Here is a 14,945-nt window from a genome sequence, read left to right as displayed (position 1 = left end):
CATTCTCACTCTCTTGTCCAGGCCTGTCTGAATTCAGTGGCACAAGAGTGTTGAGATGTGTAGACACTGTGGATGGCGCTGCACCTGAACTGATGCCCTACACTGTCCTCATAGCTCTTGCCATCTGCCTTCACAGCCAGGGAGATAAGCATATTATCTCAGCTGCCTGATACACCAGAGAGGACTTGCCAGAGGGAGTCAGGTATAGCTGTCCACTCTGGTCAACTGTCTGGCCCTCCCACCGCTGAAAGTGGCCAGCCTCCGGGGGCATGCAGCATTCAGGAGGACAAGGAGATAGAAAAAATAAGCCTTTTTCCTAGACCCTGTTTCCACTTAACTTCTTGGGAATGCCATTATAGACTTGTTTTCTTCCCCACCTCTTGGGGGAGCAGGATCAAACAAGCAGTGTTAGTACTCATCTAACATGTAGCCACTGTGATTATCTTTATACATTTAAGTAATTCTCCTGTGTCTATGGGTTGGGCACATATATCATTACTTCCTTTTTATAGATATAACATGAGACTGAACAGTGAAGTGGGTCATTCAGTTAGTGGCAGAGCTGAAAGAGATCCTTATAGTTAGCTCTGTACTGATATTATTTCACTAAACTCCTTAACATATGTATTTGTATAGCAAAGCAATTTTCTGTGTAATTCAAAATTAATGACAGGGAGGGGCAGAAAAATCCTGCCTTAGTGAATCCTTGTAAGGATGAAGGAAGCATCCGGTATATACTTTCAGTGTAAAATGCTTAGGGTGGATTTTGTTGTTGTTGTATGTCTATACAGTGCCTTATACAAAGGTGCCCTAATCCCTGACTAAAGGCACCTTGTTGTTATCTTGGAGATAGTAAATAGTGATGTCCTGAATGTCCTGTTTCAGGTCGACAGGTACCTTTATCACATGCGTCTTTCTGATGATGTACTACTTGACTTGATGACTCGCTTCCAGACAGAGATGGTGAAGGGCCTTGGAAGAGACACAAACCCGACAGCTGCAGTAAAAATGCTGCCAACATTTGTACGATCAATACCTGATGGCTCAGGTGAGTGAACCTTGTGCATGCATCAAGGCAACTGTGATTTGGAATAAAAGGCTCCAGGAGGTCTGAAACACTTGGCAGCTCAAAACTGTTTCAAGCTTAGAATATCTTGGCAACTACAGATCAGTACTACATAGCTCTGATGCTGTGCCAGGTCCATTTTAGCATTCCATTTGTTTCAAGAGAATGTTAATGCTGCAGTTGACCATAATAGGGGGAGACCAGCAGCTTGGGGATGACTCAGCTCTACATAGTGCTTACATAATAGCTGTGTTGCAAATAAAAGTCAGTTGTGGATTATGAACAAAAAGTTATTTCTAAGTATCCCTTATATATTTCAGATAAAATGTTCTTTCAGAGGAGATGACTATGTACAATGTCTTTTGTGCCTATGTATGGACGTTGCTTTTATCAGAAACGTGGCTGGCTGGCCACAAAAACCTTTATTATTGAACATGAAAATATCAGTTTAGTCTTAGCCATGGTGCTAGGCAATGCTCAAAGCAACTCTGATGAGGCGCCCCACTACAGTCCAGTAGAAAAAATGCCATTTGACGACTATATAACATTTTGATTTTGAAGGTAGATATGGCTTCACACAGGCAAACACATTTCTTATTGAGCTGGATAAATACATGGAAGCCAGACACCAGAATCATTGGCTACAATAAGTTCTACTAAAAAGAGTGCCAAGTGGGGTGTGGAGGCTGGAGATAATCAAATTGAAGGATTGTGGGCTTTGTTTGAGACCCTAAGTATTGTGTTGTCCTCAAATTCTAATTACTTCCTTCTGACTCTCCCAGTCCATAATTTCTTGAGTTAACTTCCTCAGTTTGGTTTCCATTAGTGAACTCCCTCTCCCCCTCTCTCTCCCAGAATGTGTAATCTGTCAGGCAGCTGTTCATTGCGTATAGTGAAGTCACTCATTTTGAGTAGCAGTAATAACCAAACCAACTAGAAATATGTGTGTACTACCAAATCAACCAACTAGAAATATTCTATGCTTCAGATCCCTCCTGGGAAATGCAGGGAGCAGTTGAACTGGCTGAACAAAAGGTAGCTGAAACTGAACCCACCCAGAGCAGCTCATCCAGTTTGAAAGGACCCAGTCGCGGCAGGTTTTGGGGTAGCAAACTTTGGACTTGTGATAGTCATATGGCAGATGAAGATCAGCCCCTTCCAGGTAGAAAAGAAGAACTTTCTTTCTTAGAGCTCCCATCACTGGAATGTAGCATGGGTTTGGATTCACTAAACTTTCTTGGGCTTTCCTAAGTCTGAGCTTTTAAGTACTCCAACTCCTATTTAAGGCAGGGTTGGGCAAAATGGTGGATCCAGACAGTGGCTGGAGTCCCATTTCCCAGCAGCTCTTGCCCACATTGCTGTGGCTGGTTTCCATGGAGACCCCAGCAACAATGGGGCAATGACAGCATGGGGCCAGGGTTTCTGTGGAGACTCACCCCAGCAGTGCAGGCAGGGCACACAGCTGGGTGAAGAGCTGCTCTGGGACCAGTGCTGGGATCTTGTGGTGGTGACTGTGTGGTCCGGAGCTAGGGTAGAGCCGCAATCTGTTGCCTACAAGCCTCAGCCCAGGACATGTGGGCAGTGGATCACAGTTCTGCCCCAGCTTTGGACTATGCTGTCACCACTGCAAGATCCTGGCCCTGGTGCAGCTCCTTGCCTGCCGTTTGCCCTGCCAACCTGGCTGGGGTCATCTGACCTCGGTCCTCTTTCTTGCCAGGGGCATCGGGTCGGACACGATGATCCATTGTGGTCCCTTCCGACTCTATAATCTATGAATCTATATATAGTCAAGTCAGAGGCCTGATCTGGCCCGTGGACTGGACTTTGCCCACCCCTGATTTAAGGGCTGTATTGGCAAGCCAGAGGTTAGTTTTGAAAACTTTTAGCCTTTTGTTTCATCTATACCTTTTCTACAAGTGCTTGTAACATTTGGGTGACTAAAATCCGGCATGGCATTAGTTTCGACATCTCTGTTAGACTCCTGTTTAAGTTATGGTTGGTTGATATGTGCTTTATCTAGCAAGGATATTAAAGATCTTTCCTGTACATGCATACTTTTCAGGCAGCCAAGCCCAGATGTGGGGCTCTGTCTGGCACAGGTGCAGACTGGGGATGCAGAAACTTTGTGCAGGAAACTTAAAATGCTGTGGGCAGCTTTTCTTGGCATGGATATTTTTTTTTTCTTTAAGAACTTGTTGATGCCATATAGGCCCCCTCTGCACATTATAGGTATTGTGTAATTACCTGGAGACCAGCTATACATACGAAGTAGCTATCACCAATAAAAGGGTCCAACCAGCTGTGAAGTTAGACTGTGAAAACATGTACAAATTTTATAGCCTGTTGCTAGTGAGCTTTAATTTGCATCTCTAGCAGGGTCTCCCCTGCTGCTGGGAGTCCCATCACCTAATGGGGCCTCCAACTGCAGGAGTGCATTATGCCCAGTGGAAAACCCTCCCAAGCCCTAGAGATTGCAGTAGCTGTGATCTTTAGGGCTCCAGGGTGCAGGAAACCCCTGGGGCCAGGGGATCACCACAGGATGACCTCCCTGTCCCAGGGGTGTGGGGAACCCCCCGGGCCAGAGGATTGCAGGTTTCACCCCCCGCCCCCCTCCCCCGGCCAGGGAGAATGGTGCTGAGGGGATTCTCCAGTTCCATGGTTGAGTGGGGTGCCCCTGTAGCCAGAGGCAACCTGAGCAGGGTACAGGGCCTGTGGCAAATCAGCCTATGCGGGGCCTCGGCCCTGAATGTAAGAAAGCCAGCAGTGGATTTGGTGGCGGGGAGGGGGTGCTGAGTGGCTGGAGGCAGTGGATTTGGCAGCAGGGGAGGTGCTGAGCAGTTGGATACGAAGCCGGGGGCAGCGCAGCGTTGCCGTGGGTGCTCTGTCCAGCTCCGTGGGGCCCCCCAAAGCACAGGGCCCAAGGTGGTCACCCTGATTCACTCCCCCCTAGGGACAGCCCTGCCTGTGGCTGTGAGCCTTAACTGCAGTGCGTAGGTCTCCCAGCCACAGGAGCCTGCATCTTGCTGATGCAGGGGAGCCTGGGATTGGGTTCCCCCTGCACCGGCAATAAGGCATGATGGGATCTAATGCAGGACTGTGTAAACTCTCTTCTGAATGGCTAATTTTTTTGTGGTCTCACTTGACTATCCATTGATTGATTTATTTTCAGACAAAACTTTCAACAGATTTTAGTGCAGTATAGGAATGTGATTAAATTATCAAGCTGTTAATTATAATTAGCTCTTGGAATATTTGAAGTAGGTTTTATTTAACAAAGCATCGTTCATGTTGCATCATTTGATTATTAATTTTCTGACTAATGCCATAGTTTACTGAATAAACCAGTTTATCTCCTTTCTCTTCTTCATGATACTAGCTTAGAGAATTATGGAGGTATTTCCTGTTTGCTTATTGGGGCCAGATTCAATGCAAGTCGATCTGGCATTTGTATCATGGAGCTTAGATCATGCAAGGCTACATAAACACCCCACACTTCTGATTTTTTGGAGAGCACTGTCGTGTGTGAGGAAGAGGGAATAAGCAGATTTTGCAGCATGGAGGTAAAACTGCATTTCTGTTATGAAGCTATATCAGAGGTATGGGAGTAAAAGCTTAAAGTGGAGCTGGTTAATTAACAAAAATGTAATTTTTGTAAAATGTTCAGGAAAATGTCAAGACATCCAATTAAAGTTGGTTTAATTTGTAAAATTTGATGATTTTTCAATTATCTCCAACTCTGAGGTGGTTTCCAAGGTAAGACTAATTTGATTCCTCCAAAATAACTATAATAGCACTAGTAATTACAATAATTCCCTTTTTTCCTTGACAATTCATGTTCATTTTTTTGGCATGGGGGCCTTTTGGGTTGCACTTGGCAATGATTAGGCAGGCAACTTTCTTCAATATTATGGTCTAAATCAGTGTTACTCAAACATTTTTGGCCCCACAGGCCAAATCAGTGGTGTAGGACTCATCTGTGGGCTGGATTGGATCCTGGAAGCAGGCACTAGCTCCTTCCTGCTCAGTGCGCCACGATTGGAACCTAGTGACCTGGTACTCCCTCTTTCACCCTCTGCATGAATGATGCATGCCCCTGGCAGCTGGGGGGGCACAGTGGCGGCGGGAGTGCAGTGGCGGTAAGCGGGAGCTCCCATAGACACTGCCAGCACTGTGGGTGGCGGGGAGGTGGTGTTGGTGAGCGCTTACCAGGGATTGGCAACCGCTTGCAGATGCCGTCGGCAGTGGCCAGTGGGGATTGCTGACCACTCACAGGTGCTGCCACTGGTGTCGGCGTTGGGGGGTGGTGGTGAGTGGCAACTGCCTGCAGGTGCCATCAACAGTATCGGGGGTGCACTGCCACACTCAGGGGGTGCACATGCACCACCTATGCATCACCCCAATGCTCTGTGCACTGGGATTGGGTCCTGGGGGGCCAGCACTTCATAGATTTCATAGACATTAGGACTGGAAGGGACCTCAGGAGATCATTGAGTCCAGCCCCCTGTCCCAATGGCAGGAAGTCAGCTTAGGGTCAAAGGATCCAAGCGAGATAAGCGTCCAAATACTTCTTAAAGGAGTCCAGAGTAGGTCCTTGCACCACCTTTGGAGGGAGTCTATTTCAGGCCTTGGGGGCTCGGACAGTAAAGAAATCCTTCCTTATGTCCAGCCTAAAACGGTCTTGGAGCAGTTTGTGAACATTGGACCTTGTCATCCCTTGGGGTGCTTTGGTGAACAGGTGTTCCCCCAGATCCTGATGCAAACCCCTGATGTACTCATAGGCTGCCACCAGGTCACCCCTGAGCCTGCGCTTTTCCAGGCTGAACAGTCCCATGGCGCTCAGCCTTTCTTCATAAGGCTTAGTTTCTTACCCTCTGATCATGTGTGTGGAACTCGTCTGGACTCTCTCAAGCTTCTCCACATCCTTCTTGAATTGTGGAGCCCAGAACTGGATGCAGTACTCCAGCTGCGGCTTCACCAAGGCCAAGTACAGCGGGAGGTGACATCCTCAGATTTACTTGAGAAGCATCTATGGATGCAAGCCAGAGTTTTGTTTGCTTTACCAGCTGTGACATCACATTGGTGGCTCATGTTCATCTTGTGGTCAATAATGACCCCTAAGTCTCTTTCGGCCATGGTGCTAGCGAGTGTAGCACTGCTGAGCCTATTAGTGTGCTGCAGGTTTTTTCCCCAAGGTGGAGTACCCTACATTTATCGGTGTTGAATGTCATCAGGTTTGTATCTGCCCTCTTTTTTGAGCCTGTCCAAGTCAGCCTGGATCACCAGCCTATCCTCAGGTGTGGATGCTCTACCCCAAATTTTGGTGTCATAGACAAACTTGGCCATTCCACTTCTGACACGAGTATCCACATGGTTGATAAAGATGTTAAAGAGAACAGGTCCAAGGATGGAGCATCAGGGGACACCACTGGTCACGGAGCGCCATAATGATTCACTTCCGTCGACCACCACCCTCTGAGTCTGGTTTCAGAGCCAAATCCCCAGCCATTGACTGTGATGTAGCCAAGGCTGCAGTTGGCCAGCTTTTCCAAGAGGAGATCGTGGGACACCAGATCAAAAGCTTTTTTCAAGTCCAGATATATGATGTCAGTCTCTTCTCCCTTGTCCAGGCGATATGTCACCTGGTCATAGAAGGAGATGAGATTGGTCAGGAAAGACCTACCTGCAACAAACCCGTGCTGGCTGTCTGTCAGGATGTTGCCCTCAACCAGCTTATCAAGAATGGTCTCTTTGATAATTTTTTCCAGAACCTTTCCAGGGATTGAGGTTGGTCAGGCTGATTGGCCTGTAGTTCCCTGGATCTACCTTCCTCCCTCTCTTGAAGATGGGTACCACATTGGCCTTCTTCCGTCTTCAGGTACTTCACCTGAGTGCCAGGAGTTTTCGAATATCTTTGCCAGTGGCTGGGCTATGACTCCTGCCAGCTCCTTAAGTACTTTGGGGTGCAATCTGTCAGGACCCGCTGACTTGAAGGTGTCCAGCCTCTCAAGGTGTTCCTTTACAAGGTCTACACTGATGCTGAGTATAAATTCACACTCACCCTGGCTGTCCCTCATCATGCTAGGTATTGTGGTCCCTTTGGGTTGATGAAAAACAGATGCAAAGTACCCCCTTGGGGCCTTGACAACAAGCCTCCTGAGCTTATCAAAGTCAGCTTTCCTAAAGTCGAGGACCTCTGCATTGCTGACTGACTTGCCAGCTTTGCGATGGATAGTAAAAGTGATCAGCTCATGGACACTGTCTCCCAGCTTTCCTTCATTTTTTTTCTTTTTAGGTTGGCTAGCGGGCTTGTATTGGTGGTTGTCCACCCATCCCCCGGTGGGCTTAGTTTAAAGCCCGGTCAAGCAGGTCAGCCATTCTGGCTAAGAAGAGCTTCCTCCCCAGTGAAGTGAGGTCTCCCCAGCAGACTGCTGCCTCTCTCGCCAAAGAACAGATTGTGATCGTGGAAGCCGAAGCCTTCATGATAACATCAGCGCTGCAGTCTTCAGTTGACTACCTCAGTCCATCTCTCCCTCCTCAGCTCATGACCCAAAACCGGGAGGATCAAGGAAAATACTACTTATGCCCCTAAGCCCCGCTCCCAGAGCCTTGTAGCCATTCATGACCTGGCTGGGATTGCTCCAAGCCATGTCATTCGTGCCCACATGGATAAGGAGCATAGGGCAGTGGTTGGAGGGCCAGATAAGCTTTGGGATACTCTCTGCTACATCCTGGATATTACCGTCCTCAGCTCCTCTCAGCTGCCTCCCTGCAGCTGGGCTAAGTCCCTCCCGCCACCGGCCCCTGCTTACCTCTGGGTAGGCCAGGGCTCGTCAGGGGGTCCTTGGGATCTTCTTGGGGGTCCCGGGGCTCACACAGGCACAACGGGCTTCCACCCGCACATCTCTTGCCAGAGCCAGGGACCAAGCACGGCTTCTGCTGGTGCCAGGCCCTTTTTAAACTGCGTGCATGAGCAGAAGGGCCCGTTGGTGCTGCGCTGCTCTCAGTGGGCTAGGGGGTCCCTCCCCCCACCGAAGGAGGGGACAGGTGAGTGTCGTCGTTCCCCCCCCCCCACTTTCCTGACTCTCGCGCCAGGTGGCTCCAGGACTTCCTTCCTCTCTTCTCCCCTTGTGCTGTGATTGGGGCCTGGTGCTGCCCCCACCTGGCCCTGCACACTGGGATCCAGTCTGCAGGGCTCAGGGCTATCCATGGGTCCAGAGATTGGGCATCAGGAAAGGAGTGCAACCACACCCCTACTGTTAGTACCACTGTCTCCAAATAGTGCTAAGGGATCATTAAATCACAATTAACCCTTAAATGGAATGTGAAATATGAACACAGACAACTCAGTGTCCTAAAATCAAAGTCTAACTTTATTAGTACAACAAGTATTATTTTAGCAGTTTCTATATTCAGAGAGGGAGAAACATTCAGTACAATAATCTCACCCAATCCCAGATGTTACTATCTCAACAGAAAGATGGCCAATCAGTTCCTGGAAACAAAGGGTACATTATGGGCTGGGACAGTCCAGACGGGTGTTGAAGGCTGGCTTTATGATGATGATGATGACTAACTTTCTTGCTGCCCCCTTTTATGCTTTTCTTCACCTTCACTCATTTGATGACTCTACTTTTGAATTGGTCTCTCTGCTCAGCATACTGTCCCTCTTTTGTCCTGTCAGCACATTCCTTTGTTCAACAGACCCATCGCAAACACACCTTAATTTGGCCTTTTTCTGGTGTTTTGCTTTGGGCATTGTCCATTGGTATCCCTTTATCACCTTTCATTAACGCATCCAATCCTGTCATCCCTCTGATTCAGCTGGTTAGTGCCAAGTTCAGTTAATTTGAGCTGGTACCAATGCCATTAATGTGTTATGTTAGAAAAACTTCTCACAGTGATAAAAAAGAAAAGATATAATATAATGAGCACTATAGGTTCTACAAAAACAACTCAAGGCCAGCTAATAAAAAAAAAAGTTAATAAGGCTATATAAAACTTAAGCAATGATTAAACAAGGGTAAATAAACAATACTATAATTCACCACTCTATAAGCAGGTCCAACTTTGAAGTATAAAATATGACAGGCTACCCTTACACCTACCACCACATTTTGGGACCTACGGGGATCCCCATGGACCAGATGACATGCCACTGCAGATTGCATCTAGCCTGCAGATTGGAAACTGAGCACCCCTGGCTTTAGTAGTTTCCTTCTGGTCAGGTGAGTCTGCTCTCCATTTAGCTGAATTGGCGTCTTATATTGCTATTCAGAAAAGCAGAGCTAAGGGGGAGAAAGGAGAATAAACCAAAGCAAGGGAAATGACATATACTTAAAAATCAAATGCAAAATGTTATGCAAGCAGTTGCTCCTCTGGTCATCTTTGGGAATATACCAGATTGTCTTGAATTCCAGGAGAAACATCAAGGGAACTATTGTTGCAGTTAAAAATCAAATTTTTAACTTTGTGCTTTAAGAATTGACACAACACTCAGTTGATGAATAGCAGAGAGGCTTGCTTTAATAACTACCAACAAGTTACAAAACTAAATAACAGAAAAAGACTCTTTCCTAATATAAAACAAGCTATTAGTCCTTAGTACTATCTTAGCTGCGCAGATATCTTTAATATAAAACGAGATGTTAATCCTTGTATTATTTTAGCTGCAAAGAGAACTTTATCCAGTGCAGGCAGGAAGCAGTTCTTGTACAGCCTCACAGGGCAGATCTTTTACTTGTGGCTGGGTGGTACAGGATTGGTTCTTGATCTTCCCTGGAATGCACACACCTTGCTGGCAGTTCTGTCTTGCTTTTTATACTGTTTTAATTGTATAGCTTCAAAGCATTCCTTCTTGATAGTTGGTTAATCAAAGTCGGAACAAAGCAGGCTAGGACAGAATTAACATATTACAGTTGTACCCTGTTTGTGTGTTTCTGAACTTTCCAAACTGATTTTGGAATCAAATGGGATGGGTATTAATTGAATGAGGTACCTTAGGAAGCTGATCCAGAATACTATTTTCCAGTAGTTACTTTAACAATGGAGCCTAATAAATAGCTACATCAAATGGCTTATGGAGATGGTGAAGATCAGAGACCACTGGATATAATAGGTGTGTGTTTCAGGAAAATATACTGGTATAGCATAATAAACATTTAAAAATTAACTGTCTATTTTGAGAAATTAATAAATGCAAATGTGAGACAGTGAGAATCAGACAATAGGTGTAAGGTAGGATAGATGCAGTCACATAAACTGATTTAGCATAATAACATTTAAAACTTCAGACAGATATTGGATATTTGCTGGAAACAGGTCTTAATTAAAGCGGAAATGTGTTGACCAGGATACTGGGTTTTTGGTTGTAGCCGTGTTGGTCTAAGGATATAAGCAGACAAAGTTCTTTGGGTAGATGTGATATCTTTCATTAGACCAACTGAGTAGGTGGAAAAACGTTCTTAGCAAGTTTTCGGGTGCAGTCATCCTTGTGCAGTCGCCCTTCATCAGGCATAGGGAGTCTGCTGTCCTGAGACTTCAAGGAATGAAGAGAAGCTAAAAGCATGGAGGGATGTTGGTGAAAATATAAATAGGTAAAGATAAGTAAGATGCAAGGAAAAGGAGGGAGGGGGAAGAGAGCAGGGGGAAAAAAAGTCAGACAGAGACAGCAGAGATAAAATACAAGGTGGAAAAGAGGCAGTCTGTGAAAAAGGGAATAGCTGGAGATCAGGAAAGCCAGAATGGGAGAAGCTAAAAATGTGACAGGATGTCAGTGAAAATAGAAAAGGGTAGCAGTAGGAAAACAAAAGGTAAAGCAAGGGAGGCAGGGGGAAGAAAACGGGACAAAAAGGCCAAAGGGAAACATTACAAAGGTAATAATACAAGGTAAAAAAGAGGCTAGCAATAAAAAGGAAATGGTAGGGAACCAGGAAGAAAAAGGGCAGAGAAGTGTGAGAGGGGAGGAGAGAGAGGGTGGGGGGTGGGAAAAAGGAATGTAAGAGGTCAGCTCAGGCAGGTACCATGTGAATCAGATGTCAGGCAGATGTTAACTAGGATATATTTACAGTCATGTTTTCAGTGAACCTTGGCTTTTCTAGTCTTTTACCGGCTTTGCTTTGAAGTAGGTATTTTAGTTCTTTTGTTTCCTTTAGTGACACTTAGCTCAATTGATATATAGATGTACTTTGTAGGTTTCTCCCCAGGCCACTTGACTTTCTGGCTTACTCCCTGAGTCATTACGCACATGTAATGAGTGCATCAGGTCTCTGCCAGTACTTTTAACCATCACTCATTTTTTTAGCTCAGGTGTGGTAGGAGGTTGATAATAATAACTGTTATTATGACTGTTATTATTTTATGGCAGGGGTCTCGTATTTGGTACTGCAAGCATTGTACTTTCTTTTATGCCAAATGGGTTGCAGGCCATTAGCAGAGTTTGATTTTCTTTGTGACAGGCTTGTTACCACAGTTCAGTCTTGCCCCAGCCACTGTCTTGCATTTTTGTGCAAGAGGCACTGTTCCAAGTTTTCATAGCTTTTATAGTCAGCAGTGATCATCTCACCAATATACTCCACACTTAAGACACTGATTTAGGAAGGTAATGAAGTGCGTGCTGAAGTTAAAGCGTGAGAGTCACTCCATTGACCTTCATAGGACTACAACGATTTCTCAGTGCATTCTAGACTATGCATTAGGGCTGTGCTAAGCTTCGGTAGCTGATTCGATTCAGAGGAAATTGCCCGATTTGGCGGCTGAATCTCTGAATCCAAATTGAATCCGGAGACTCATTAAAAGGTCTGAATCAAATCAGAAGCCTCCAAATCAATTTGGAGAGATTCAGCACCGATTCGGAGATTTGGCCATAGACTAAACAGGCAGCAGTCCTCGACCATACTGGACACAGCTGCCTACAGCTGGTAAATCTGTTATGGTGGGTGAAGTGGGGAAAGAAGGAGCATGGGGGGCACAGATCAACACCCCCACAGCGAGGGATGGGTTGGGGCTGGGACGAGCTGCCCAGTCAGGGCGGGGGAGCGTGGGATTCGGGGATGGGGGCTTCTGCCACTGTGTGCCACCATGCACTGCTGGTCCAGGAGGGCATGGGAGCAGGCATGTGCCCCTGGATCTGCGCAGGGCAGGCTGGGCTGGGCTGTGCTCCAGATGGGCGGTGGAGGGTGTGGCGGGCCAGTAGGGGGCACTCCTGCGTGCAGCCGCCCACCTCCCTGTGCCCGACCACCTTCCAGGCTCCGAGTGCCTCCTGTCCGGCCGACCCCTTCCCTGGAGCACACCCACTAGCCTGGGGTTCCCGCTGCCACCATCCAAGGCTCTGGACTCAGTTCTGGCTCTGCGCACCTTGGAGAACACAGGCCTGGTCGTCCAATGGGTACTAGACCCAATACAAGCACTTGGGGCACTTTCCCAAGTCAGGGGCTTATTAGGAAAGTCTCCCTTAGTCTGCAGACCTAAGGGGCCTCCTCGGCATAATTTAGACCCACCCCTCAATAAGTCTCCCACACCGGTCACAAAGGAGAACTTTATTGATTCAGGGGGTAGGGTGGAAACAGGGTAAAAGGTAGAGCAGTATCATAGGAATCTCAGAGGAATCTCAGAGGAATCCCCTAGAGCAAACCAGTATGGCTGAGGTAGCCGTTTAAACACGCATCTGAGTTACTGTAGGCTAAATATCTAGTCTGATCTCAAGTAGCTTACTCACACGCATCATCCAGAGGTGGCTGGAGTTTCCCTCTAGAGGCAGGTCGCTCTTGGAGCATGCGGTGATGAGGAGAGAGCCAGTTTCAAGATTCACCTGGATGACCGCATGGCTAATGGCTGCCCTTCTTCCTGGTCCAGGCCTTTTTAAACCCTCACTGACCTCAGCAGCCCGGTCCAATCGAAGCTGCCAATACTGGCCACAAGCCAACCAATCTACCAAGCATCCCTGGCTACCTGGGCCCGTGCGCAGGGCCGGGCCTTTTTCCCCCCTGCCCAGGTGACCAGAGCCTTTGTCATGCAGACAAGGTGGGAGATCCCCTCCCTGAGGGATTCAACACCAGCCTCTCACGCTGGCTGAGACAGATCTCTGGAGAGGGGCACAGACGGTGGCATTTCTGTCACAGAGGGCACTGGGCATGGGGGCTCTGGCCTGCTGCTGTTTGTCCAGCCGGGGTGGGGGGGCACAGGATGTGGGTACAGCAGCTCTGGGAGTGGGGGCTATGCCCTGCTGCCACTTGCCCAGCCAGAGTGGGAGTAGAGGGGCATGATGCAGGCATGGCTCACTCCGGGCAGAAGATGCTGGGAGTGCAGGCAATGCCCTCCTGCTGCTCACCCAGCTGAGGCAGGGAGTCATGGAACAGTGCCACTGCACTGCCTGAGACGAGCGGTGCGCAGTGGTGGAAGCCTCTCCAGCCTCCTTGCACCTCTTGGACAAGACGAGACTTTGCCCCACCACGCCCAGCTGGGCAAGCAGTGGCAGGCCATGGGGGTGGACGCGTGCAGCCATATCGGGGAGCAGCTGATGGCAGGGGCTATGGGGAATTTTAGGGTGGCTGCAGCCCCCCTAGCATAGCCCCTGCTCCATTGCGCTCTGGGGGGTGGGCGGAGTCAGGGTTGTGCTCTGGGCTGCGCCTGGGGCTAGCCCCCAGGAGTGCAGACCTGGCTCTGCCCACCCTGTGGAGCACAGCCCAACAGTGGGCGGCTGGGGCTAGCCTCTTGGAACCCAGCCCAGCCTGCCCTGCGCAGATCCGGGGGCACAAGCCCACTCCCATGTCCTCATGGACTGGCAGTGGACAGTGCTGGGAGCCGCCCTCCCTGTGTCCTGTGCTCCCCTGCTCCAGCTGGGCAGCTTGTCCCAGCCCCAATCCCTCCCTCACTGTGGGGCGTTGATCTGCACGTCCCTCCACCCACCACAACAGACTTACCATCTGGAGGCAGCTGTGTCCAGCATGGTTGAGGACTGCTGCCTGTTTAGTCTATGGCCAAAGGTCTGAATCGGTGCTAAATCTTCAAATCCAATTTGGCCGAATCAAATCGGGACAGAGACACAAATCACAAAATTGAATCACTGTCCCTTCGAACAAGGGACCAAATCTGAATAGAATACTTGCCACTTTGCACAGGCCTACCGGCATTATTTTCATTACTGCACCTACTAAGAAATTAACTTAGTGGTCACTGTCGCCCTGGGCGACAGTGACCACTGCCTGCTGGAATTCACCATTCAGCGCAAGGTGGCAAAAGCAAGCAGTCAGGCTGTGGCCCTAGATTTTAGGAGGGCGAACTTCAACGAGCTAAGGAGGATAGTTGGAGAAGCGCTGAAGTCTCAGAGGGGAGGAGAGCCGGGTGTTCAAGGGGAGTGGTCGCTCCTTAAGGAGACAATCCTCCAAGCCCAAAAGAAGGTAATCCCGACGAGGATCAAAGGGGGCAGGAGAGCATACAAGCCTCCATGGCTCACCAAAAACATCCGGGAATGTCTCCTTGCTAAAAAGGAGGCTTACTCCCAATGGAAAGGAGGGGTCATCCCCAAGGAGGACTATTCGGCAGTTGCTCGGGGGTGTAGGGGGGGGTAGTTAGGAAGGCCAAGAGAGATGGAACTGGGACTAGCTTCCCGGATTAAGGACAACAAGAAGTCCTTTTTTAAATACATAGGGAGTAAAAAGAAGGCCCCGGGTAATGTGGGGCCCTTGCAGGACGTGACAGGGAATCTGGTTGTCACACCAGATGACAAAGCCAACATATTTAATGATTTCTTTGCCTCTGTCTTCCTCAGTAAGGACCAGAACTGCCACCTCCCTGCTAGGCCCCCATCGGGCCCCAAGGGAGGCACACCTGAGCCCAGGGTAAGTGAGGATCTAGTTAGGAAGCTGCTGGAGGGGCTGGACGT

At 48.4% G+C, this 14,945-nt stretch overlaps 1 protein-coding gene across 4 annotated transcripts in view; it reads left to right on the top strand.

The window, feature by feature from the left end:
* The first annotated feature begins 891 nt into the window (after nt 1–891).
* LOC102375051 (putative hexokinase HKDC1) overlaps nt 892–14,945 on the top strand; it is a 42,880-nt gene continuing 28,826 nt past the window's right edge. For 2 of the 4 annotated variants that reach the window (XM_025203534.1, XM_025203536.1), the window contains exon 1: nt 896–1,048. In XM_025203534.1, the coding sequence (XP_025059319.1) occupies nt 907–1,048 (142 nt within the window). In that variant the 5' untranslated portion in view covers nt 896–906. Of the gene's footprint in view, nt 1,049–9,190; nt 9,292–14,945 lie in introns of those variants that run through there. The other 2 variants (XM_025203537.1, XM_025203535.1) reach the window with 2 other exon arrangements.

This window comes from Alligator sinensis, unplaced genomic scaffold (assembly GCF_000455745.1).
Source record: "Alligator sinensis unplaced genomic scaffold, ASM45574v1 scaffold546_1, whole genome shotgun sequence".
In the NCBI taxonomy this organism is placed as follows: domain Eukaryota; kingdom Metazoa; phylum Chordata; order Crocodylia; family Alligatoridae; genus Alligator; species Alligator sinensis.
Note: the sequence above shows the minus strand (reverse complement) of the source record. Positions and strands in the feature narration are given on the sequence as shown.